This window comes from Mobula birostris, chromosome 8 (assembly GCF_030028105.1).
Source record: "Mobula birostris isolate sMobBir1 chromosome 8, sMobBir1.hap1, whole genome shotgun sequence".
NCBI lineage: Eukaryota > Metazoa > Chordata > Chondrichthyes > Myliobatiformes > Myliobatidae > Mobula > Mobula birostris.
In genome coordinates this window covers 142,324,866-142,350,927 of record NC_092377.1, presented here as the reverse complement: position 1 = coordinate 142,350,927, position 26,062 = coordinate 142,324,866, and the positions used below count along the sequence as shown (strand labels likewise).

Below are 26,062 nucleotides of genomic sequence, written 5' to 3'. Positions count from 1 at the left end.
AATCCTGTCATCTCATCAAAACATTTGACTGGAGTTGGATATATTATTTATAAGAATTTTGCCACATTCGGGTTCAAATTCTTGATTAAGCAATAAGGATTACAGTAATTATTTTAAACACTCAGGGGCGACCATTGTAATTAATAACCAGTAACAAAGGGATATCAGTGTTACAAACCTTGTTTAGAACTCGAATAATCAATAATGCTTTAATATCAATTACCTGAATGGGTGGAACCAGCTGGACCACTGGACATTTCTGTAAAGACATTTATTGGACAAGTTTTAGCAACTTCGTGTTTGTTGGATTTTTTTCCAGTTGTTCCTAGCTCCTAATTCAACAAATCAGTCGAACATAACATAAACATTTGCACAAAGACACCTACCGGAACAAAAGACAAAGACATCTTCCTTGTGATCGCAGTCATGTTGACCGGGTGGAGAGGAAGAACAACTGGACAGAAAAGATTCAGTTCCTTTGCATTTAACTTCATCCATCCAGATATCACCGACGCCCTGATTATTTTCTTCCACCACCGTAGTCCAAAGAGCAGAGCCACAGCCCAATTGCCTGCAGACGACATCGGCATCTGCCATGTTCCAGGAATCATCACATACAGTGCCCCAGGTATTATTGAACCGAATCTCCAACCTTCCTGAGCAATTGTTGTTGCCGCCAAAAAGTCGCAAACGTAATTCTGAAAGGAATCGGAAAACATTTACATTGTGTTAATCACAACTTCAGAACTCATTTAAACTGATATTGTAATTTGTAGCACAGTTCACCTGCTAACCGGGGAGAATCAGGTATATTCCGTGAATCACAGACCATTCCGCAGGAACCCTCCGGTAATTTGGCTTCTGGTCAGAAGAGAAAAATAATGCCTATTTATTTTTAACATCTATGCTTAAAATACAAATCGTCACGTAATGGATATCTTCTGTTACCTTTACATTCAATCCCTGCATACTCCCAATCGTCACAGCTGTGTTTCCCCCACGGGTCAGCATGACACTGCCAAAGGGTCGACTCGTACGAAGAACATTTTATCTCATCCAGCAATATTGGACCTAATCCCTTTCTTTCTGTCTGGTAGTTATATTTAACAGATATCATGGGTCCGCATTTCATTTGTTTACAAATCACGTTCCCAGCCTTTTCATCCAGTGTCCTGGAACAAACTGTTCCCCGCGTCCCATTGTACCGCACTTCCACCCAGCCTTCACATCGCCCACCTCCGCTCATCAGGCACATTTCTTTGTGTTCTGAAAACAAAGCAGTTAATGCAAAGGTCGTCACAATGTTTTCATACAGCAACAGACTTAAGTTGTTTTTGTAAAACAGAAAAAAAAAACGCAAGTGATAGATATCTGCAATACATAAAAATATAAATCACTCGAAATACATCAGGGAGGGTAACGTGTGGAAGGATAATCAAATTAGAAATAAAATAAAGAGGTATTCTACCGATTTGCGGAATGTAGTGCACGGGAAATGTCGTCCTTTTGGCTGAATTGTATTGGATTTCACGGGAATTGCGAAGGATCATGCACTGAATCTGGGCATTGTTTTGGTGGAAGATGAAAAACAACATTTTGTTTTATTTTTGTCTGAGTATGATGAGGACAGTGTGGAGAGCTGAAGGAAGTAAATTGACGGAAATAAGGGATAAAAGTCTCTTCAAAATTTTATAAGTAACGACCAATCTTTCAGCTTTTCGAAGGAATATGTCCCTCCGTGTATCAACTGTCCATTATTCAGAGCCCACCAGTCAAATTCCAAGTCGCTTCTTGATGCAACTGCTTTAGATGGGTCTATATTCTTCCCTGTGTACAGAACTCGGTCTTCAAAGTCTTAGCAAAATTCTCCTGCACTTCTTCGATTCTATCTATCTTGCAAATATTATTGTCCGTGTTTATAATTTAGTCCCATTAGCGGCTTGATTGCTCTAATCAGCATCTGCGTTCAATTCGCAAAACTGTTACTCAGATGAGCTTTTGGTTCCTTATTAAGTAATATTCCTGATCAGTTCCTATTCGTTTCTTCCTTCCCGTCCCGTCCTCTCATTGAAAAAGTCAAATGCAACAGAAGCTTGAGAAATAATGCTTTGTCTTCTTCTAAATCTCATTTATACTTCAAGAATCGATATCGTATGATGTCTTAGCTATTTATCTGCAAAAGAACAAGATTTTTCTGTTTGTCATTTTTTCTTCGTTTTTCTTTCAGTAGCGCAGCCGTTACGGTGACGCTATTTTATGGACAGACATCCGGGGTCAATACTGTCGCTACCAGTAAGGAGTTCTTAATTTCTCCTCGTGAACACTTGGTTTCCACAGGCTGCGCCAGTCTCTTTCCACATTCCAGGACGTACTTTGGAGGCTAAGTGGTCACTTACTTTGTTGGGCCTCAAAAGTATAATACAGCACTCTACATCATAAAATACACTGGCTGAAAGTAATTAGCCCAAATTCTTACTATAAGGAATACATCAGGTAATAGAACATGTCATAAGTCGATCTGGCTGCTCTAACTATCAGATTGATTAATATGTTTTCATGCTGTCAGTAAGGTTTTCATTGTTCTACACATTCACCCCTCTATCTTCTTATCTCTCAAAACTTGAAAAATAAATGAGATTTAGAAGAAGATTAAAGAATTGTTTCTCAAGCTTCTGTTGCATTTGATTTTTGATTGTCTTTCATCTTTTGCAGTCGTGACGAAGGTACTCACATCCAAAATGCTCATTATTTTAGATCCAAAATGCAGAGTGAAAATATTACACAAACAATCCATTGCCAGTAATTCTACTGGGTACCATAAAACGATTCCGACATCTCAGAACGGAAGATTTATATACCGTAATACGGAGGATCAGCACAATAGAAGTACCCTTACCGGAACACCTTACTGTCACATCTTCTTTATGGCTGCAGTCATGCTGGCCCCACGGAGCTGAAGGACATTTCCAGAGATGTGATTCATTACCTGAACATCTCACTTCATCCAACCAAACCTCACCAGTGCTTTGTCCACAGTAATCAAGATATTTTTCTTCCAAAGCATATCCACAGCCCAGTTGCCTACAGACAACATTAGCATCAACTAGATCCCAGGAGTCATCACAGACTGTTCCCCAGGATCCGTTGTAATAAAATTCCAGTCTTCCAGCACATGCATCTTCACTTCCGGACAGCCTTAGTTGCAAGTGCCCTGTTGAACAGAAATATATGAGATTATTCATTCCATTAAAAATTGAACAAGTCAACTCGTTCGCATTTCTGCAAGTTCTTCTGAAATACAATTTTGAAAATAATTGTGCAATGATATCACCGAAAGAATGAAATCTAAGAAGAACACATAATAAGCCCGAAAACTTCGGTATCTCATACAGCGTGTTTTTGAGTTTTATGCAAAGGTGGAAGCTCCGTCATTTGTTTATGCTGGACACGGGTTCTCGCACACCACATTCCAGAAACAGACGGGCATGGGATTTGCTAGGTACGGTTTTCTTTGGCCAAGACATTGTATTCAAGACCATACATCAATCACGGTGTCAAGCATTGACCGCGCTGGTCTGCGGGAATTGCACAACTTTACCAGGAGATGTTCACTGTTTGTAGCCTAGATGTCTCCTCGAAGTGATCCCTGTAGTCTGCAGGATGTGATCACCTCCTACGGCAGTGGTAAGTTAAGTGGACCAGATCGTAGAGAAGTGAGTATCTACCCACTGTCTCTCAAGATGAAAGCCTCCAGCTGTCGCATTACAATAACTTGCAGGCCAACTTGTGATCCACTTGGCTTTTTTGCCAGCAATTACTAAGAAACTGATCTACATGCACTTGCACCTCACTATATATTTCAAATTCACAGTCATAACAAGTTTCGTCTAAAGCAGTTTGAAAATGGAACGATATTCTTTTGTAGATCCTGATGTGCCATTCTCTTCTGTATGTTTATACCGGCGAAGATAATTGAGCCTTTCGTTGATCGTACAGATAATATTTTGGTTTAAAATCTACTAATATACGAAAACAATTTGGTGACATTGTCAATAAACGGAATTCACATCAAACAGCAGATCAACAGCAACATGTGGATACTGGATGTTCCAAGATGCATGTACGATTGTCATAAGCCAACTTGTGGCATACACTTCTGGAGAAAAGGACTGGGAAGTGAATGCCGCTCCTTGATGAATAGATAAAATACAACTACTTCGTCTGTCACTTCCTCTGATTCATTATTTATTTGCAATGGGAACTACGTTTAACTATAATTTTCTTTCCCAACTACTCGTGCACACAATTGTGTTCACCTTCTATGAAAATCTCAAACGTTCCAGGCTGTTACATTGAAACTTCACCAAGCTGGTGTTGGAAACACTGTGCAGAATTAATCTTTGTGGAAAGTGTTGTGAATATCTGTTTTAAGCGTAAAGCTTACTCTCCATCTGTTTTGTCGTCAGTTCAGTTCATATTTCGACTGGGAAATGTCAAAAGTTAACAAAACATTTAATGATCTTGTTGTTGCTTTTGTTATTTTTGTTATGACGTAACCAAATAACAATAACGTCTGTGTTCGTACGGATTATGTCACCGTGTGCATTGCCTGCCCGTTGGTTCGTTTCCGATGAACATTAGTAACGGTTTCAATTTCAGTATTTAATTTGCAGCTTGCCGACTGGGCTCTCGGTGGGTAGCATACTTTCGCTCTAGTCGAGCACATGTTACCCTGCCATGGGAAGACCCAACCCCTGAACCGAATGTAGGATGGTTGACAACCCCATCCCACAAAAAAAAAAAAAAAAATCATTGTTACAGATACAACAAGAGAAGCTCCAAAGCACTCATCCCTGGATAGCAATAATATTCGCTCAGAAGATATATGAAGTCTGATCGAACTGCTCTAGGAAAGTTTCAGACTTTCCGGACAGTAAGTACAGATTCTTATTGAACTAATCGCGAGAAGGGATACTGTACAGAATTAGTCCACTGTTACGAGGAGCAAGTTGAAGTGTAAGTTTTACACAATTGCAATTTCAGTCACTGGTTCAAATAGTCAAACTTTACAGAATCAACATTACACAAAAGGGTAGCTTTATTTATCGCTGTTGTTGTTGCTCCTCGAGAAACGAACATGTCGGCGCCCTCAGTAATCTGACATGATTTGCATACTCTGCCCAATCAATAATACAATCGAAGAGTCATTACACAGCACAGATAGAGGCTTTTCTTGCCTAAGTATTATTCTCCACAGTGACATCTATCTGCATTCGGATCATAGCCCGCCATACTCCTCCCATCCAGGTATGTATCCAAATTTCACTACATTATTTTTTCAACACGCCCAGCACCTTTTGAATGAAGATAATACCCCTCAGAGTCCGATTAAATACTTGGTCTTTTAACTTCAACCTATGACTTCATTGGGGGGGGGGGCGGGATAGGAGGGATGGAAGTGCTTGTATTTACTCTATCTTTCCCCCTTATAATCGTTTTCCTCTGTAACATCTCTCCTGATTCTCGTATGCGCCAGAGACTGACATCCTAATCCTTTCAACTTTATCCGAAAACACCTCAAGTCAAGGCAAAGTTACTTTAAATTTTCCGTGCACTTTTCAAGCCTTGTTAATGTATTTCCTGTAAGTAGGTGACCACATCTGGGCATAATACTGCAAATCAGGTATCATCAATGTCTTATCTCATCGCCTGTCTGCCAGAGCCCGTCGATGCCCACGAGCCCTGATGAGTATTGAAATCCGGCCAGGCTTCACCGTCCTGTTGCTGGATTACGCCGTGGAGGTGCTGAGGCAGGTTCCCGCAGATATGTTCCTTTCTTTCTTTACTAATCTTTTTATTGATTTAGAGAAAACATATATACAGACAAGGGGAGAATTATCTCAAATATATATATCAGCAACAATATAAACAAAAGATGAAATAAATATTATCATAATTATACATAGTAATAAGCAAATATGCAATATATAATAAAAAAGGACAACTAATTCTCTTATCAATACATAAAGAGAGGGAAAAACTGAATTTAAAATGAAAAGGGAAAAAACACAGCACTAGGAAAAAAGAAAAGAAAGAGGGGGGGGGGGGACAGGGCAGTCCATTCGGAGGATACAGCCAAGAAGGGAAAGACTTTCTGATCAAATCTAAAACTTTGAAAAAAAATCATTGGAAGAGTTATAAATCAGATCAAATGAAAATACAGAATAAAAGGTCGCCATATCTGCTCAAATTTAAAGGATGTATCAAATGTCCGACATCCTATTTTCTCTAAACTTAAACAGGACATAATGGAGGAAAGCCAAAAAAAAGACAGTAGGTGGATTAGAATCTTCCACTTCAATAAAGTAGCTCTCCTAGCCAATGAAGTCGAAAAGGTTATCATACGTTGAGCGGAAACAGGAATTTTTCTTGCTTCCAATGGGATAATCCCAAAAATTGTCGTAAGTAAATTAGGTTGTAAAACCAGATCCAAGACTTTTGATAGTATTTTAAAAACATCTCTGCAAAAGTCGTCTAGCTTTATACAAGACCAAAACATATGCGTTAAAGTGGCCACCTCAATATTACATCTGTCATAAATAGGATTAATATTGGGAAAAATGTCTGCTAATATAATAGGTATAATATGATTAGGGTGTTGGCGCATGGCCAAGTGGTTAAGGCGTTCGTCTAGTGATCTGAAGGTCGCAAGTTTGAGCTTTGGCGGAGACAGTGTGTTGTGTCCTTGAGCAAGGCACTTAACCACACATTGCTCTGCGACGACACTGGGGCCAAGCTGTATCGGCCCTAGTGCCCTGCTCTTGGACAACATCGGTGGTGTGGAGAGGGGAGACTTGCAGCATGGGCAACTGCCGGTCTTCCATAAAACCTTGCCCAGGCCTGCGCCCTGGAAACCTTCCAAAGCGCAAATCCATGGTCTCATGAGACTAAAAGATGCCTATATAGAATCTATTCTGTCAAAAAAACGTTTTAGGAACAAAGGAAGGAACCGCCTGAAATATATATAAGAGCTGGAATGTTATGATGAGTCTGTATAAGCCATTGGTGAGGCCGAATCTGGAGTATTGTGTTCAGTTTTGGTCACCAAATTACAGGAAGGATATAAATAAGGTTGAAAGAGTGCAGAGAAGGTTTACAAGGATGTTGCCGGGACTTGAGAAACTCAGTTACAGAGAAAGGTTGAATAGGTTAGGACTTTATTCCCTGGAGCTGAGGAGAATGAGGGGAGATTTGATAGAGGTATATAAAATTATGATGGGTATAGATAGAGTGAATGCAAGCAGGCTTTTTCCACTGAGGCAAGGGGAGAAAAAAAAACAGAGGACATGGGTTAAGGGTGACGGGGGAAAAGTTTAAAGGGAACATTAGGAGGGGCTTCTTCACACAGAGAGTGGTGGGAGTATTGAATGACCTGCCAGACGAGGTGGTAAATGCGAGTTCTTTTTTAACATTTAAGAATAAATTGAACAGATACGTGAATGGGAGGTGTATGGAGGGATATGGTCTGTGTGCAGGTCAGTGGGACTAGGCAGAAAATGGTTCGGCACAGCCAAGAAGGACCAAAAAGCCTGTTTCTGTGCTGTCGTTTCTATGGTTTCTATGGTTTCGGTAAAACTATCATTTTAATAGCATTAATTTGACCTATCAATGATAATGTCATAGGCAACCATTTAGAAAGCATTTGTTTGGTGTATTCAATTAATGAAAAAAAGTATCTATTTATAGAGGCCCGCAGGTATGTTCCAGTTCACCGTCCATTACTTCCTCCGACTGAAGGAGAAGGAGGAGCCGGCCGAGGATCGGCGGCACGCCGTTGTCAATGAGATTCACTGAAGATCAAGTCCAACGGCAATAATGGCGAAACTGGACCTCAGACTCAGTCGGACTTTGAATAATTACTTTTTCAGATACTAAGCAGAAGCATTCGAGTTTGTACAGAAGCATTTAATAACGACGTCGAGTATGAGAATGATATGAATCCCAGGATGGTTTATCTAAACTCAGTGATGAACGATCTATATTACAAGGTCTGCAATTATATTAGCCTGTTTTCAGATACCGTGATTCCTGCGGGAAGACGAATCTCTGATTTGTTTTCTCTATGCACAATTTGACAATAAGTGCACTTTCAATCTTCAGAAATATTTATCGAACTTCAAAATTACATCACAACTCCTGTGCTCACTACTTCGATTTAGGAAACCCGATGGATCCAAATCTCTCTTGAAGACCCTAGTTACCTCCAACACAACTTTCACGAAATTACAGATCCGTTTTCCCAAATCACTCTGCTTTCCTGCACTCCTCCTTGCCCTGCCGTTCACTGTGTAAGTCCTATCATGGTTTGTCCTCCAAAATTGCAACACCTCACAGGAGTCTGAAATAAATTCCAACTGCCATTTCAGCCCATTTTTTTCCAGTTACTCGAGATTCCGCAGCAAGTTCTGATAGCTTCTCTCGCTTCCACTAATTTACAATGAGTAATTTTGCAGACTGAGCTGCTAGATTATCATCCAGGTCTTTGATATAGAAGACAAACAACATCGGATCCAGCACTGATCCCTGCGGCACTGCACTAATCACAGGCCTTCAGATGGAGAGGCAACAGCTACTGTCACACTTCAGCTTCTCTCGAGAAACCACCGTCAAATCCAGTTTGCGACCTCATTGTAAATGTGAAGCCATCAACTGTCTTGACGAACTCTCACGACGATTTTGCCAAAAGCCTTGCTAAAGTCCATGTAGACAAGGTTCTCTGTCTTTCCTTCATCAACATTCCTGCTAACCACGTGTAAATACTTTATGCTGCCACACAAGCTGAAACTCTTTTCCTTAATATCTTAACAACTGTTTCTTCAAAATCCAACTCAGCCCCGGTTTCGGTGTTGTCGTTATTGCTCTTGGACTTGCTCTGCATGGAATTGCATCGGCATCGACGGGCATACATCCTTGTCCTACTTCTCCTTCTCCTTCAGGTGGGTGAATTACTGAATGGCCAACTGTATAAGGTCAGCGGGCATATGACCCGTCACTCCCATGTCGTAAACCAGCAGCAGGTCGGTGAGGCCGGGCACGATCTCGATATGCATCCTGACACATGGGCAGCGACGGAACCTGTCAGACAGGAGATGAGGAAAGACCAATGTGATTTGCACGAAGCGATGTTGCCTCTCTCTCATCTGACCCTGCTTATTCAAATATTTATATATTGGGTTCCTTGTAAGGCATTCTAGTAATGTACACACGACTTAAATCAGCCTCAACAGCGTATAATTTGCCGATTCCTTATCATAGCCTCCCTTAAACAACGGATCAACACTGGATATTATTGACTAACGTCATGCCTTCAGTCCAGTTGCGTATAGTTAGCATTTTCAATGCTATTGTTCATTTGGCGTTCACGGCCACTTCGCTGGTGATGTCTGTTATCTGCCAAGTAGGGGATCGTGCACAATCCTGATTTGATGGAGTCAGACGTGAGAGTACGGAGGAACATCTGGAAAATTTCTGAAATGCCTGCTTCGCTGCCGCTGCTACTGTGTGGTAACCGGAATCTCCGGAGCAGAAGGCCTCGAAATCCTCGGCTTTGCGTGTTTCAGCGGCCGGGGTGAGGTCGAAGGCGCTCGGCAGAGGATGTCGCTAGGGAGGCTGTATCGGAGAGGCTGGTCGGAAGCTCGAAGTTTTCGGACGGATGGACTCAGTTTCGGCAGTGGTCGGCTGCTTCCAAAGCATCGGCAAATTGACGGTGCCTGGAGGTTTATGGCATGGAGTTTCTCACTTTTGCCGCCGCTATCGGGGACTCGGAAGTCGATCGGCTCGGGGACTTTTGAGACTTTATTTACCGTGCCCATGGTTTGTTCCGCATCAAATTCTCGTATTGCTTTGCACTGCTGTAACTATATGTTATAATTATGTGGTTCTGTCAGTGTTAATCTTTGGTTTGATCTGTTTTCTGTGATATTACCCCGGAGAAACATTGTATCATTTCTAAATGACAATAAAAGAGCACTGAGTGTTCTAATAATCTAAAAATTAGTTTCCTTTCTACGTCATTAATTGGTAAAATACTGTATCTCTAGGCAAGACAAGTATCAATAACAAAGTTGCATTCAGCAATAAGTCTGCATTAACATAAAAAACCAGTTAAACGCCAACTAACGAATTATAACGCTGTTAATGTTTTTTTTTAATATATATTTCGGGTTGTTCCTTCGTCACCTCCCACGTCCAGTCTACTGCACGGAAATAAAACTGCTCTTGCGAAGATGCGCTGTATAACTTTTGGTAGGTGTTCAAGAAAAAGGACTGGATTTGGCAGCTGATTTTTCCTGCCAAATTAACATTCGTTCATAGATCGCATATCTGTAAATACATTTTTTTGATTCAGCACATTTATGTCGGGAAGTGTATGGTCATGCTTTTTGGTAGAAGAAATGATAGGGTTGACGATTTTCTAAGTGGAGAGAATATACAAAGAACTGAGGTGTAAAGGGACTTGGGAGTACATGAACGATTCTCTGAAGGTTAATCTACAGGTTGAGTTCGTGATGAGAAAAGGAAATGCAGTGTTAGCATTCATTTGAAGAGAACAAGAATATCAAAGCAAAGAAGTAATTTATAATATTTCGAAAACACTGGTGAGACCGCACTTGGAGCATTGTGAGCAGAATTGGGCCCTTGTCTTAGAAAGGAAGTGAGGAAACTGCAGAGGTACAAGGACTTAGATTAAAATTATTCCAGGATCGAATGGCTTGTCATAAGAAACAAGTTTGATAGCTCTGGGCCTCTATTCACCAGAATTCAGAACACTGAATGGATACCTCATTGAAACATCGAATGGTGAAAGACCTTTAGAGAGTTTGATGAGAGAGGATGTTTCCTATGGTCGGAAAGGCTGAGACCCGAGGGTACAGCCTCAGGATAGATTGGTGTCGTTTTAGAACGGAGGTGAGGAGGGGTTGATTTGACTACAGAGTGGTGAACCTATGGATTTGATTGCCACAGCCAGCAGTGCATGGAGATTAGGTATATATATTTATGTATATTTCCGGTGCAAGTTGATAGATTCTTGATGGGTCAAGCCATGAAAGGATACGGGGAGAAGGCAGGAGATAGGGGCTGAGAGGAAAATTGGATCAGCCATGATGAAATTGCGGAGCAGACTCGAAAGGCCAAGTGGCCTAAATCTGCTCCTATATCTTATGGTCTTAATGTCTTATGGTATCCAAGTTAACTTCATTTTCATTGAAATAATAACGCTGCATTCATCTATAATGGAGCCTCCAATCACAATCCGTGGACTACATCGAAACTGGACTTTCATAAACACCTTCAAAATTAATCGCTTAAATCAATTTGTTTCAGGATTAATATGACTGCACCACAACACTACCACTGATACATACGGACGCAAAAATGAAATAGTGCATGCCATTTTCTTTTGTGCACACAGACACAAATGATCAAACCTCACCTGAGCAATAAGCAGGCTGATCCATTGACAACTATTCAATAAACAGTGGTCATGTTTGGCGTCGCGTTTGACTCTTTATTTGATCATCTAATTCCCAATACTTCAAACCACAACTAACTTCTGCCTCACAGTACCACCGCATATGTTTGCTCTTTGTTCGGGTCATCGGATTAGAAACGCCCTTCTTTTATTTAGCCTGATTTCAGTATCTAAAAATTCTTCCCTCATATTATGCAAATTTCTCATTAAACATCCCCCTTTCTTCAGTCTGGAATAGGGAACACTTCCTAGGACAGCAAAGCTATCAGAGATTTGCCGTGTTTCAGTATTTAAAATGTTAGCCACATGTTGACATGTTCCAATGAACTTCAACGTGGATTGTCCTGACTCGGATAGCTCAGCAGTGTTAATTTGCAGCTGAAGATAAATCATCAGTAGTACTCCAAAGTTGACAATATTTTATTCCTCCAATCAACTCCTTGCAATCTCCCCCTCACAGAATGTCTCGCTTGCTCAAATGTCGACTTCCTCCTTCAATTTTAATGTGCCCTTCCTATCATTCTTGGCTTCATATAAGAAGACGCTGCATGAAAGCTATGCGACAGGCAAAACTTCTCAGAAGTATATATGCAGTGATTTTAGTCGTGTGAAATTAGTATAAATTCTATTGCAAAGCCTGATTAGGGTCCAGGGAACGCATAAAAAAAAAATCCCACATTTCGTCGCACTGCAGTCACCCTCGTTTGGCACACAACCCAATGTGAACGAATGCGTAAAATCGTAGACGCAGCGTCTAAATCTGACGTCTCCAGTGAAGCAGGTTAAATACATACAAACTGCTTAAACTTTGCATTATCTGGCCGGAAAGACGTGGCTTTCCTCTGTATTACGATTTTCATTCAACTGCCCTTGTTGTGCAGGCTGGTAGGTTAATTGCCCTTTGTAAATTCCCTGTATTCTCCAGAGAAGTTGTAGACGCTATCGGGCAGGGCCGCGGACAGAGTTTTGTGTGTCTCTTGGGGGAAGGGGTGCAGTATAATATGGACTTCTTTCAACAGGGGAGTTGACTGTCTGCGCCGACATTGTCAGGTGCCCAGATACTTCTCTGCATGTGTCAATTGCTCTGAATTTCTCAATGTATTATTAATGGTCACAGCTGTTTATAAACTCCCATTGCCAGAAATGTCATAATATTCACCTGAACAAAGGACACCGACGCCCGTAATGTCAGAGGAAGACCGATTCAACATGGTTGTTCTGCAACTGCCGAGATGCGACTCACTTCCTTTACATTGAACTTCGGTCACCCACACGGGCCGTTCATTCTCTGGGTACCGTGAAGATTTGTAGGCGGATGTCGCAGACCCGCAACGCAGTTGTCTACAGACAACGTTAGCTTCATTGATGCTCCAATATTTAACCTGCACTCTGCGCCAGACACCATCGTCATACACCTCCACTCGGCCATCGCAGCGGCTTCCCCCATCGTTCAGTCTCAAAGACCACAGTTCATCTACAACATCAAAAAAGGGTAAAACACATACCAAGTCAAAGTGTTCCATGTATTTTCAGCTAATAAATGCAAGGTTTTCTTTACACGCTAATTTTCCACGTGTTACACAGGAAGGGAAAAATATCAGTAAACTTCATCGGTCCACTTAAGAGCAATAAAAACTGTTTGTGTACTTCATCTCAGAAAATTGGACTGGAAACGTAAGTCAGAGAGGTTACCCGTTGAATGTACTGCTAACTACAGAAGGTATGGCGTATTTTGATACCTGAGTAACGGGTCTTCTGGAAATGTCTTTATTTTGTACCTTAATAACCATCGGAAAAACGCTTTGCAACTCCTCCCCACGTACGTGAGGATGGAAAAAATACACACACAGAAAGGAAAAAAAAATTCTCGGGATTTCTGTTTGGAGAGAAGCAGAATAAGTTGTGATTTGATAGAGGTATATAAGGTGATAAGACTGTTATATACATTGGATAGATAAAGACTTTTCCCAAGGGTCTAAAAGAACAGGCATAATATTCAGCTGTTAGAAGGAAAGTGTGGGGGGTGCGCGTATCAAATTTACGGTCTTTACACAGAGAGTGAAGTGAGCGTGGGACGACCTGCTGCTAGATCTGATAGAGGCCGATACAATAGGGCCATTTAAGAAACTTTTAAAAAGGCACATGGATGATAGAAAAAGATGTAGGATTAAGTAGTAGGTAAAAAAAATTAGATTCATCTCAGAATAGGTTAGAATGTCGGCACAAAGATTGGTCGTTGGTTTTATCGAGAAGGCAGGCGTATGGGGTTTAATGGGATCCGGCATCAGCCATGACGGAATGGCGGAGCAGACTCAATGGTCTGAAAAGCCTAATTCTGCTCCGATGTCTTAGGCTCATATGATCTAAACATCGTGGACCGAAGGGAGCGTGATGTCTTCAAATGTTTAAATTCTGTGTAACAATACTGAATTGCACTTAATGGAATTCATTTCATATTGATTCTCAGCAACCTGTCAATAAACCCTATAATGCCAGTACTCTCTGCGTAAATATTATATCTGCATGTTTGCGGACCTTTACATCGTGCCAAAAGCTACTATCCAGCAACATCAATTGACATCATCCTCTGTCCTTGCATAGCATTATACTCCAAAATTCCGATTTATTTACTCCATGCTCAAGTTCGATCTATCATTAACGTCACGGAAATTGTATCATGCCCTATCGCTGGGAAAGGGAGGAACGACACTATCTTCTTCGAAATCGCAGTAGTGCATGGGCGCCACTAAACTGCTGATTCGATCAATTGTTTAAAACGTCACAGTTATTATTATACTACGACCAAAGAGCAGCTTGTTTCAACCCTACATTTTTTGTGACTCACCAGTGCAGATGAGACCGGCTTCATTCCCACGTGAACAGCTAACCTGACCCCAGGCTGAGACTGGACAATCAGCTATTTTAGACTCGTTCCCCAGACAATCGTAATTATCCTTCCACATCGGCCCGTTTCCTTCGCCAAAGTAAGAAGTTTTGCTAGATGCATTGACTGCACCGCACTGTAGCTGCTCGCAGACCACGGCTGCATCTTCCAGGCTGAAGTATTCATCACAAATCGTCCCCCACTTGTCTCCGTGCAGGACTTCCACACGACCAGAGCACCTGTTCTCCCCATCAACTAGTCGTGGTCCATGTTTCCCTGCATTAGTTATAATCAATAACACATAATTATACTCAATAACAAAACAGGAGAAGCTAATAAAACGGCGAAATGGCTTTAATTTTCACCTTTTACGCGATTGAACAGCTTTCCAATTGTGTCTGTGAAGCATGAGTTCACGAAAAGTAATACAGTCTATAGTACACTGCAGCCTTGCTCTTTAACTGTTTCAATCGCGATCATCTGTTTCCAATTCATGATTCTTATTGTTCCTAAAGTGTACTTTAAACCCATCTGGACTCTGGCCCACTTGAAGCTTTTGAAGACGACCACTGCTTCAAGCATGAGGCCACACACGTGATAAACTTTAGGCCATGCAGGTGAGAAGAACAGCTCTTAATTTACATTTTTATACGTACTCTTCAACTAAGTATTGGTCCCTAATTTCATGATCTTTGCATACCCATTCCGTTCACATTGCCACACTACAAAAGGTAGTGGATACATCCCAGTCCAACATGGTTAAAGCACTCCCCGCCACTGAGCACACCTACATGGACACTGCCGCAGGAAAGCAGCAGCCATCAGCAAGGAGATGCAGAGGAGACACAGAATCAAGACCTACAGGTTCAGGTACAGTTTTTACTTCTGAATCATAGGGCTTTTGAAACAAAGGGGATCACGTCACTTTACTTCACTCACCCAAATACCGAACTGTTCCCACAACATATGGATTCACTTTCAATGACTCTTCCTCTCATGTTCTCGATATGTTTTGCTTACTTATTATTATTTTTCTCAGCTAATGCTGTTGAAACCTGAGACAAGCACACTCATTTTACAATTGCTAGGAATTTTAGGACTATTCGAGTCGTGCTTAATGTTGTCTCTTTCTGGAAATGTACATAAATATTGCTATATAGGTCTATTTGCTTAATGCTATTGTGTGGTGAACTTGGGATGATAACAATTTTTGATATTACTGTTGAGACAATGTATATTCTGTCCATGTTCCATCGTATTTCGATTTCCTCTTTTAATTAAGCATATTTCTGCTGTTTTCCGCTTAATGGCTTCTGGATCTGATGTGTTTGGAATGGCTGTATCTATTCATTAATTTGTTCTTGCATGTTTACCTTGTAATGTTATATTCTGACGATTATGGAATGTAATATCTGCAATAAAGTATAGTTCGCAATATAATATTTTCAATCCCTGCCTCTAAAACTGGATAAAACCTTTATTTATGATAAAGTATGCAGTTTATAGCAAGATTTTTGTAAATGATATTTGCTATTTCATTGTGCCTGTGTAAGTAATCGGGCTGACTTAAACTGCTGCTGCATCCTGCAATATCTGGATTATTTCTGGTTTCTCTGGAAATGTTCTGCATTTATCATCTTGAATTTATTGTTCTTTTATTATGTATTTTCATTTGTTGTTGTGTTTTCTGTCTTGTATCTCCACAAGGAACCGTCCTTTTTTCGGAAAGAGATCTCCAACTCCTAGTGAGGAATTCGACAGTTCCTTGCAAACATATAGTCTACTCAAATCGCGTGGATATATCCAATGGAGGGTTATATGCTTCCACTGGTTAACTTTCTCTTCAATAGTGATAATTTATTCATATTTCTGGTTGTGTTTTTATTTAAGTTTAGTGCTGTATACAGAGTCTCCGAATTTCATGTGCTCGAGTGGACGCTTGAATCCTGTTTTCGTCGATGAAAATGTATCCGCAGAAGTTTTATCTGAATGCTGTGTATTTTTTAATGTCTGTTATTCCTCTTCTACATTTTATTCCAGGTTGTGTTAATCTCCATGCGCTTGAGTCTGCATAGGTTTGTTTTTCCAATATTCGACATCTTCGTCCTTATTTTTCATTGTAAATTTTCCAGAACAGTTTTGTACCAAGATACTATGCTAAAAGAACACATATATATAGGTGTAGCAAAAGTGTTTATTGCCTTTGATATATATTTACTGCTGAGCTCTGTTTTGAAGATTTTCTTAAGCTTTGAACTAAATTATATCGATCGTTCTCACTTTTATGAAACTGTGATCTGTTTTACTAGCTCTATCGCACCTTTCTTTGCGTTCAATGTTCTGTGCCTATATCACCCAAAGTTCATGTTAATCTCTTCAGAAAATAGACCTACTTTTGAATGAATTGTTTTAGCTTTACTCATGAAAGAGCGTATAGCCTATTTAGCATATAATTTCAAATCGTCCATGTAGAAATATGCATATTATCACTTTCATTTTTTCTCAGCTAACATGGTAAAACTTGAGTTGTGGGCATAGCTGGGATCTTTTGGATTATTCTGTTGTTGTTTCATAATTTAACCATCTGACGGTTTGCTTAGATATTGTTGTGTAGGTCGAATTGTTTAATGTTATTGTGTAATGACTTTGGGATAGTAACAGTCGTAGATATTATTACTGGGACAATGTATACCTTGGTCATGTTCCATAGTCTTTCCACTTTCTCTTCTAACTACCTGGTCCTCTGTTGCCACAGTGAAACCATCTATTTCTAGGAAGAGATCTCCAACTCGGAGAGCTCTTCTCAACTCAGATCAGGTTCAACACTTCTTTGTCGATGTTAGCCTCCTCAGAGATATTGTGATACTGCGTGGACTGGGCCTTTTCGGCCCCTCGATGTGCACCAACCAATGTGTTTGTTACCCTGGATTTCCAGCATCTGCAGATTTTCTCTTATTCGCAATCTGTTCCTGGCCTAATCATTGACCAATTCACGATGATCAATGAACCGACAAACAGATGTATGTTTAGGCTGTGGGAGGAAACGAGAGCACCCGGAGGAAACCCATGCGGTCAGGGAGAGCACTTACATACTCCTTTCCGGTTGCGGCGGGAATTGAACAATAGTCACCTGTACTGTAAATAATTATGCTACCCTTTACGCTACCATGCTGACAGTATCCCGGGAGTGTATCCCATGGAGGGTATGTTCTTCTATTCGATAACTGTAGCTTCTGCAGTGATAATTTTCTTTCATTTTTCTGGGATGTACTTGCATTTCAGTTTAGTTGTGTGTGCTTCTTATCGCAATTGCATATGCTCGCATAGAGTACTGAATCTTGTTTACATTGATGAAAATATATCTTTAGAAACTTTATCTGACTGTTGTGTATTTTTATGTCTAATGTTCGTCTTCCTCCTTCTATCCTGAGTAGTGTTAATTGGAATGTGTCATATCGTACTGTCCGTATCACTGGGTCGTAATGGTGTCAAATATGTGTTTTGGTAATAAAATGAATGAGAGCTTTGAACTTTGAACGTTCAGGTTCATGTAATCTCCAAGCCTTTAATAGTCCTCTTAACTTCCGTCTCTGCAACCATGATTGTGGTCGGTGACAGTGAAGGTGGTTCTCAGGAATTGACTACTGCAGTGACAATGATTATCAATCTTAGAACGAATTAGAATCTGAAATAAATTTAATTGCATTCCCTGCCGCAGCACTGATAAAAGGCAACGGATTTTCCTATTAAATCGCTTTCACTCAAAAGTGTCACAAAGTCTTCTGGTTTCTGTCTGTTGATGGCGATTTATCAGACTTTTGGGTCAGCAGTTTTCTTCCAAATATTATTTAGTTATTTTATTTTGTCATTATTACTTGAGTTCATTTCAATAATGTTCTTTGAAGATATTTGGTTTCTGTTTCCTGCTACAATTTCCAAAGCAAAGCAATGTTTCAACATATTTCTAATTTTCTGATTTTGTGTTCCAGTTGTGGTTTTTTTCTGTCATTTATATTAGTGCTGCAGGATTAACATTCTTTTCCCACAAATCAATCGAATCACAGCAGACTTTTGCGTATTTAACATCATGTATTTTACTTGTATCCATTTCTATACATTTCCGTACAGTAATATCGTACACCATCTAGCCTGAAGATAATAGTAGCTGATTTGAATTGGTTGGCCTTATCACTTCAGTCGTCCAACCATGCTTCTTTTTTTTAGCAGCCCAATCTCCTGTGATTCATGGTAAATGGTAGGGCATTGAAGAATGCTGTAGAACAGAGGGATCTAGGAATAATGGTGCATAGTTCCCTGAAGGGGGAATCGCATGTGGATAGGGCGGTGAACAAAGTTTTTGGTATGCTGGCCTTTATAAATCATAGCATTGAGTACAGGAGTTGGGATGTAATGTTGACGTTGTACAAGGCATTGGTAAGGCCAAATTTGGAGTATTGTGTACAGTTCTGGTCATCGAATTATAGGATAGGTGTCAATAAAACTGAGAGAGTACAGAGGAGATTTACTAGAATGTTGCCTGGGTTTCATCTCCTAAGTTGCAGAGAAAGGTTGAACAAGTTGGGCCTTTATTCTTTGGAGCGTAGAATGTGAGGGGGAACTTGATAGCGGAGTTTAAAATTATGAGTGGGATAGATAGAGTTGACGTGAATAGGCTTTTTCCATTGTCAGTGGGGGAGAACCAAACAAGAGGACATGAGTTGAGAGTTAAAGGGCAAAAGTTTGGGGGTAACATGAGGGGGAACTTCTTTACTCAGAGTGGTAGCTGTGTGGAACAAGCTTTCAGCAGAAGTGGTTGAGGCAAGTTCGATGTTGTCATTTAAATTTAAATTCGATAGATACATGGACAGGAAAAAATGGCGGGTTATGGGCTGAGTGCAGGTCGGTGTGATTAGGTGAGAGTAAGAGTTCGGCATGGACTAGAAGGGTCGAGATGGCCTGTTTCCGTGTTGTAATTGTGATATGGTTATGTGGTTATATGGTTCAGGAAACTCTGTCTTTCGAGGCCGAACACATATGTTAATGTACCAACTCTTATTGATCCTCCTGTTCGACTGTTTGAGGAGCTTAATGTTCTTTCTTTCTTACTTCCCTTATAATACTTGTACATCTGTGCACTTGTTATGCGACAGTGATACAGTAATTTCCTTTGGGATCAGTAAAGTATCTATCTATATATTTACTGTCTGTCGAATTTAAGAGCATATTCATCAGGTTTAGATGAATGATTCTTGTTTTAGCCCATCGAAGTTTCCAAATAGAGGCATTTTTCAAATCCTCCTTCAGTCCCCCACATTAAAATCAATCATTGATGCTGACCAATACGAAATTCTTAAGGCTCCTCACCCCCAAAATGTGGGTTAATACTGCTGCACTATTAAGCCCTTAACAGGAAGAACTGTTGAGAACTGACTATTGATTTCCAAGTGCCTTCAAAGTTTACCATTGATTTACTCTGAATCCTAGTACTCACCGGAACAGATCAGAATGACATCATTCATGTGGTTGCATTTATGCCTAGTTGAAGAAACTGGACAGTCCGAAAGGGTCAATTCATTGCCCTGACATTCAACGCTCCGTGAATGTTCATTTCCCTCTTCAATACGGGCTCCACTCAACACAGAAACAGCAACTCCGCATTGAAGCTGACTGCACACAACATTGGCATCTTCCATATCCCAGTGCGGGACACACGCCCTCTCCCAGGTTTTACCAAACAGCACCTCCAGTCTTCCCGAACATTCGTCAGATCCGGACAACAATCTTGGAGCTCTGTGATCTAGAAAAAAAATAAGATGTAAAGCGCAGTTATCATAATGACTATTTGATTTCAGATAATTTTACATTCCGAAATCGTCGGGATTCAAATTTCGTCACAGACAGTTAGCACGTTTTCCCTCCTCCCTCGTGCACCCTACCTACTGAATGCTGGTGGAATCATTTTGGCACCAGACCGAACAGTTTTCCCTCACATATTGCAAGTTAATGCTGCATGTGCTCAACGCACTCTCTGCAGTCCGGATTGAGAATATTCTGCACTACGATTTAAACGATCTCTGTATCACAAGAGCATGCCGTCGGTTTGTCCTGTCAACACTTCACTGATTTTCAGATCAGGATATCAGTACTTCTCAGAAAGCATCATAGGACAGTCATAATAATGACAATTATATCACCGTGCAGTCAAATCCAATTGAGTTCAGATTATTTCAGATTCTGAATTCATAGGAATTCAAGTTTCATCTCATACAGATGACATGCTTTCCTTCCTCCCTTCTGCGCCGCAATTATTTGGTACTGGTAGATTAATTTCGGCACCATACCGATCAGATTTTACTCATATTTCACAAGCTGATGCTGTGTCTCAGCAAATCAATCGCTGCAGTCATGAGAGGAATTATTCTAGTTTCCGAGTTGAACAATCTTTCTGTCATAAGTGCATTCAGCCGGTTTGCCCACTTGTCAACTTTACCGACTTTTACATCAGGATAACAGCATACCATCAGCAGCCTCAATTTTCTTTTTTCCAAATTAATTGCGGACAGATAATGATCCTTAAATAAACCAGTTCCCTTGCTTTACATCAGATCCTCTGCTATCCCACGACTGGAGTCCCTGCAAGAATGAATATGAATGTACTTCATTAACGTTCAATGAAGCCGTTTCCCACGATTAACCCTTTTCTGTAATATGAAGAAAATGTTTCCTGTCTTGCTGAACTTGTTAATATCCTATTTCTGCAGCTATTATTTTTTAACCATCATAACATAACATCTCCATAATCTTCGCTAAAAAAGTCCCATCTTGTCCATATTTCTTATAACTCGAACTGTCTAGTCCTATCAAAAATCCCTCTGATTCTTCTCTGCACCCTCTCCAGCATAAGACCGTCTTTCCAGTAGCGTAGAGATCAGAACTGTACACAGCAATAAACGTGCATTCGGACCGACATCGCACACATCAGTAATCTGACGGCCCGCAAAGTGCTCACATCCCCGGCCGATAATGGAAAGTATGCCAGATGGCTGCCCCACAACCCCATTTGAGTTGTCACTTTCACAGAATCAATTGCTTGTTTTCTCTATTCATTAACACCTCTCAAGATCTACTAATTCACAATGCATGTCTTACGAAGGTTTAAATTCTAAAAAAATATATCATTTCGTGCATATCTGAGTTAAAACTGAACTACCAGTCCTGCGCACACCTTTCCATCTGATCCAGATCGTGATGTACCGAAGGACAAATTTCTTAACACTGCACCGTGCCAGCAATTTTGATGCCATCCACAAACTTCTGTGTCATTCCACCTGGATTGTTATACAAGTATTTAATATACTGTAATAATAAAATACTGTTCTCCGTTCTCAAAACTGAATGAACAACCCTCCATCACCACCCTCTCTGTCCTATCAGAAATAAGAGTTTATATACAAATAACTGCTTCACTCTTTAACCTCTTGGTCCAACCTGCCATGCGGGTCCTCGTCAAAGACTTAAGTTATATCTATGGGGAAAATATTTTCTGCCTTCCACTCATCAATCGGCTTGATTAGCTTTTCAAGAAGGAAAAAAAGCTTGAGCAAATTCATGGTACACAGTTTCCCCCTAGACAAAGTCAGTCTGGTTATTCCAAATGCAGAGCGTTATCGTCTCAGAATACTTTCTTAGAAACGTACATTTCACTGGAGACAGAATCATCAATACTAATACCCTTGGCTTATTCCTGCATCCTTTGTAATAACCAGTCATTATTCGCCAGGCTGCAATCTTCTGCTCCCTCACACGCGACCTACAAATGTACACAAATATTTGTAGTTTCTTCACGTTACCCACAATGGGCAAGGATAGCATTCAAAAACTTAGAAAACATGTTTTTTAACAATGTGCTAGATCGGGGTGGTGTAAAATCATCTTCCTTGGCAGCGACGTGGGCTATTAAAGCAGTAAAGGAGAAATGCCGTTGGATTCCAACCTTTAAGAAGAGAGCTCACCTGAAGGAGATATGAACATTGAAACATTCCAGATGTCCTTCACTCTCTGTCATGGCAACTTTAGCCCCATATCCATTTTAACTTAATTACTTGTTTTTAATGTTCTGGACTGATTTCTGAAAATCTAACCATCTTTCCCTCACAATTCTGCACAAATCTATCAGGTCGCATGTCAGCCTTGTTCATTTTGTCGAAAACGAATTCAATCTATCCAGTCTTGTCTTCATAAATAAATCCTCTGTTTCAAGAAAACTCCTTGTTCATCTTTTCGGCAACTCCTCAAGCATTTCCAAAGTTTTTTTATAAAATGGCTGCAGAGCTGCAGTTAGTGTTCCAAGTGAAGCTTAAATAGTGTTTTACAAAGTTTGATCACGATGACCCAACTCCTTTATGCTTTATTTTGACCTCTGATAGCAAAGATGTTATAGATCTCTGCTGGCGCTTGGCCAAGTGGATAAGGCGTTCCTCTAGTGATCTGAAGGTCGCTAGTTCGGGCCTTGGCTGACGCAGCCTGCTGTGTCCTTGAGCAAGGCACTTAACCACACATTGCTCTGCGACAACACCGATACTAAGTTGTTTGGGTCCTACTGTTCTTCCCTTGGACAACATCGGAGACATGGAGAAGGGAGACTTGCAGGATGGGAAACTGCTGGTCTTCCATAAAACCTTGCCCAGGCCTGCGCCCTGTAAACCTTCCAAGGCACAAATCCATGGCATCACGAGACTAATGGATGCTTATAAAGTATATGATCTCCGATATCCTCTGTCGCCACTTTTTTTTTTGATCTATGAAGCTATGAACCGCAAGATCTTTCTATTTATCAAAACTTTTCAACATTCTTTCTTCCCTTCCTCCTTACTGTATCCCATGTCCTCGCTTGCTACAGTAAGCTGCATTCCCTCATACTTATCGAGATAAATTTGCCAATATTCCACACATTATTCAATATGATCTATGTATGGCCGCAGCTTAAGATAATATCCATGTGCCTATCCCTATGTTTCGTACCTTCTACTTCTTCAAAACCTGTGTGGACAACCATGTGCCATCGAGAACATACTGTACATACCCGAATCAAAAGCCAGGAGGTTTGTAGGCAACTGATAGCTAGATTACTGGCATTTAAAAGACAAGAAAGACCAGGTTTGATTTAGAGAGGGCTATCTCACTTATTGGCTCTTGATGTTACCTCGGTGCACTTGGAAAATACCAACAGTTATATCAGAATGCTGTTAATTGACCATGGTTCAGTGCTTAAAACAAACGTTCCAACTGTTCTGATCGAACGTTCCATACCTGGGCTTTTTGTACTATCCTCTGCAACTGGATCCTTGATTTCCTCACCGGAAAATCACAGCCTGCGCTGATCGGAAAAAGGCATCTCCACCGCGCTGATTATCAACACTGGTTCACCTCAAGGATGTGTGCTTCGCCCACTGTTTTACCCTTTCTAAACCCATGATTGTGTGTTTAGGCACAGTTCAAACCCCATCTGTAAATTCGCTGACGACATAATTATTGTTGGCAAAATTTTAGATGGGAATGAAAAGGCGCACAGCACGAGATATAGAAGCATAGAGGCAAGGAAACATACAAGACCTACAGCACAAGACAGGCCCTTCAGCCCACAAAGTTGTGCCGAACATGTCCCTACCTTAGAAATTGCTAGGCTTACCTATAGCCCTCTATTTTTTTGTAAGCAACTTTTTTTCTATCCAAAAGTCTCTTAAAAGACCATATCGTATCCGCCTGCACCACCGTTGCTGGTAGCTCATTCCACGCACTCAGCACTCTCTGAGTAAAAATAAACTTACCCCTGACATCTCTGTACCTACTCCCAGCACCTTAAATCTGTGTCCTCTTGTGGCAACCATTTCAGCCCTGGGAAAAAGCCTCTTTCTATCCACACGATCAATACTTCTCATCATCTCATACACCTCTATCAGGTAACCTCTCATCCTCTGTCACTACGAGGAGTAAAGGCCGAGTTCACTCAACCTATTCTCATAAGGCATGCTCCCCAATCCAGGCAACATCCTTGTAAATCTCTTCTGCACACGTTCTATGGCTTCCACATCATTCCTGTAGTGAGGCGACCAGAACTGAGCACAGTACTCCAAGTAGGGTCTAACCAGAGGCCTTTATAGCTGCAATATTACCTCACGGCTCCTAAATTCAGTACCACGACTGATGAAGGCCAATGCACCGTACGCCTTCTTAACTTGCACCCCAAGATCCCTCTGATCATCCACACTGCCAAGAGTCTTACCATTAATACTGCCATCATATTTGACCTACCAAAATGAACCACTTCACACTTATCTGGGTTGAACTCCATCTGCCGCTTCTCAGCCCAGTTTTCTATCCTATTAATATCCCGCTGTAACCTCTGACAGCGCTCCGCATTATCCACAACAGCTCCAACCTTTGTGTCATCAGCAAACTTACTAACCCATCCCTCCACTCCTCATTCAGGTCATTTATGAACATGACGAAGAGTAAGGGTCCCAGAACAGATCCCTGATGCACTCCACTGGTGACCAAACTCTATGCAGAATATGACTTGTCTACAACCACTCTTTGCCTTCTGTGGGCAAGCCAGTTCTGGATCCACAAGGCAATGTCCCCTGGATCCCATGCCTCCCTACTTTCTCCATAAGCCTCGCATTGGGTACTTTATGTCGAGGAGAGATAATGTGAACTTCACTTGTACTCTTGACACTTGGTCTGTATGAACGCATTACATCACCTATGAGCTCATACTTGATTAATATTGATTAATATTAATTAGTCGTACTCTTCCGGGTTCAATAAAGTATGACTATGACTTTTATCAAATGCCTTGCTGAAATCCATATACATGTACATATATAAAGCATTTGTGTGGTATCGCAGCAACAACTTTCTCTGAACCAAAGAACCGATTGTGAACTGGAGAAAGGTTCAGAAGAGGGCACATGCACCAGTCCACATACGGGGATCAGAAGTGGAATGAGTTAGCAATTTCAAATTCCTGAGTGACAACATTTCCTAGACTATATCTTGCGTCCAATATATCGATGAAGTTACAAATAATGCACGACGGCGAATGTATTTTATTCGAGTTTGAAAAGATTTGATACGACACCAAAGGCAATCGCAATGTTTTACATTTGTACTGTGGAGAGCATTATAACCGGCAGCATCGCATTCTGGTATGGGGTGTGTGGGGATGGCAGTGGGAGGGCTACCACGCAGGATTTTGAAGAAGCTACAGAAAGTTGTGGACTGAGTCTGCTTCATCTTGAGCACCAGCCTACATACCATTTTCTCTATATCTTGCAAGCAGATGAATTTCTCTGATGCTTTTTTAACATTTTCCCTCATTTGCAGAGCAGGACGTGCAAAGCCTAAATACTAATCAAGTATGAGCTCATACGTGATGTAATGCGTTCATACTGACCAAGTGTCAGGAATACAATTGAGGTTCACATCATCTCTCCTTGACATTCTGAGATTGTACATCACATCACCTGTAACTTAGCAGTCAAACGTGAACAGAACTTGAACCAGACGGAATGCACAAATGCTACAGCGACAACACATATGCAATCTTTAATTGTCAGGGAGCAAGTGTCTCTTCTGATTTTCCC

The 26,062-nt window shown here is 40.8% G+C and overlaps 1 protein-coding gene across 1 annotated transcript in view; it reads right to left on the bottom strand.

Annotated features, from left to right (window-relative positions):
• Positions 1-26,062, bottom strand: part of LOC140202076 (scavenger receptor cysteine-rich type 1 protein M130-like) — a 68,792-nt gene that overhangs the window by 11,259 nt on the left and 31,471 nt on the right. Inside the window, exons 3-11 of the mRNA XM_072266937.1 lie at positions 22,115-22,227; positions 19,909-20,214; positions 14,379-14,693; positions 12,693-13,007; positions 2,897-3,211; positions 949-1,266; positions 787-861; positions 387-698; positions 224-259 (exon numbers count right to left, since the gene is read on the bottom strand). Of these exons, the coding sequence (XP_072123038.1) occupies positions 224-259; positions 387-698; positions 787-861; positions 949-1,266; positions 2,897-3,211; positions 12,693-13,007; positions 14,379-14,693; positions 19,909-20,214; positions 22,115-22,227 (2,105 nt within the window). The remainder of the gene's footprint in view (positions 1-223; positions 260-386; positions 699-786; positions 862-948; positions 1,267-2,896; positions 3,212-12,692; positions 13,008-14,378; positions 14,694-19,908; positions 20,215-22,114; positions 22,228-26,062) is intronic.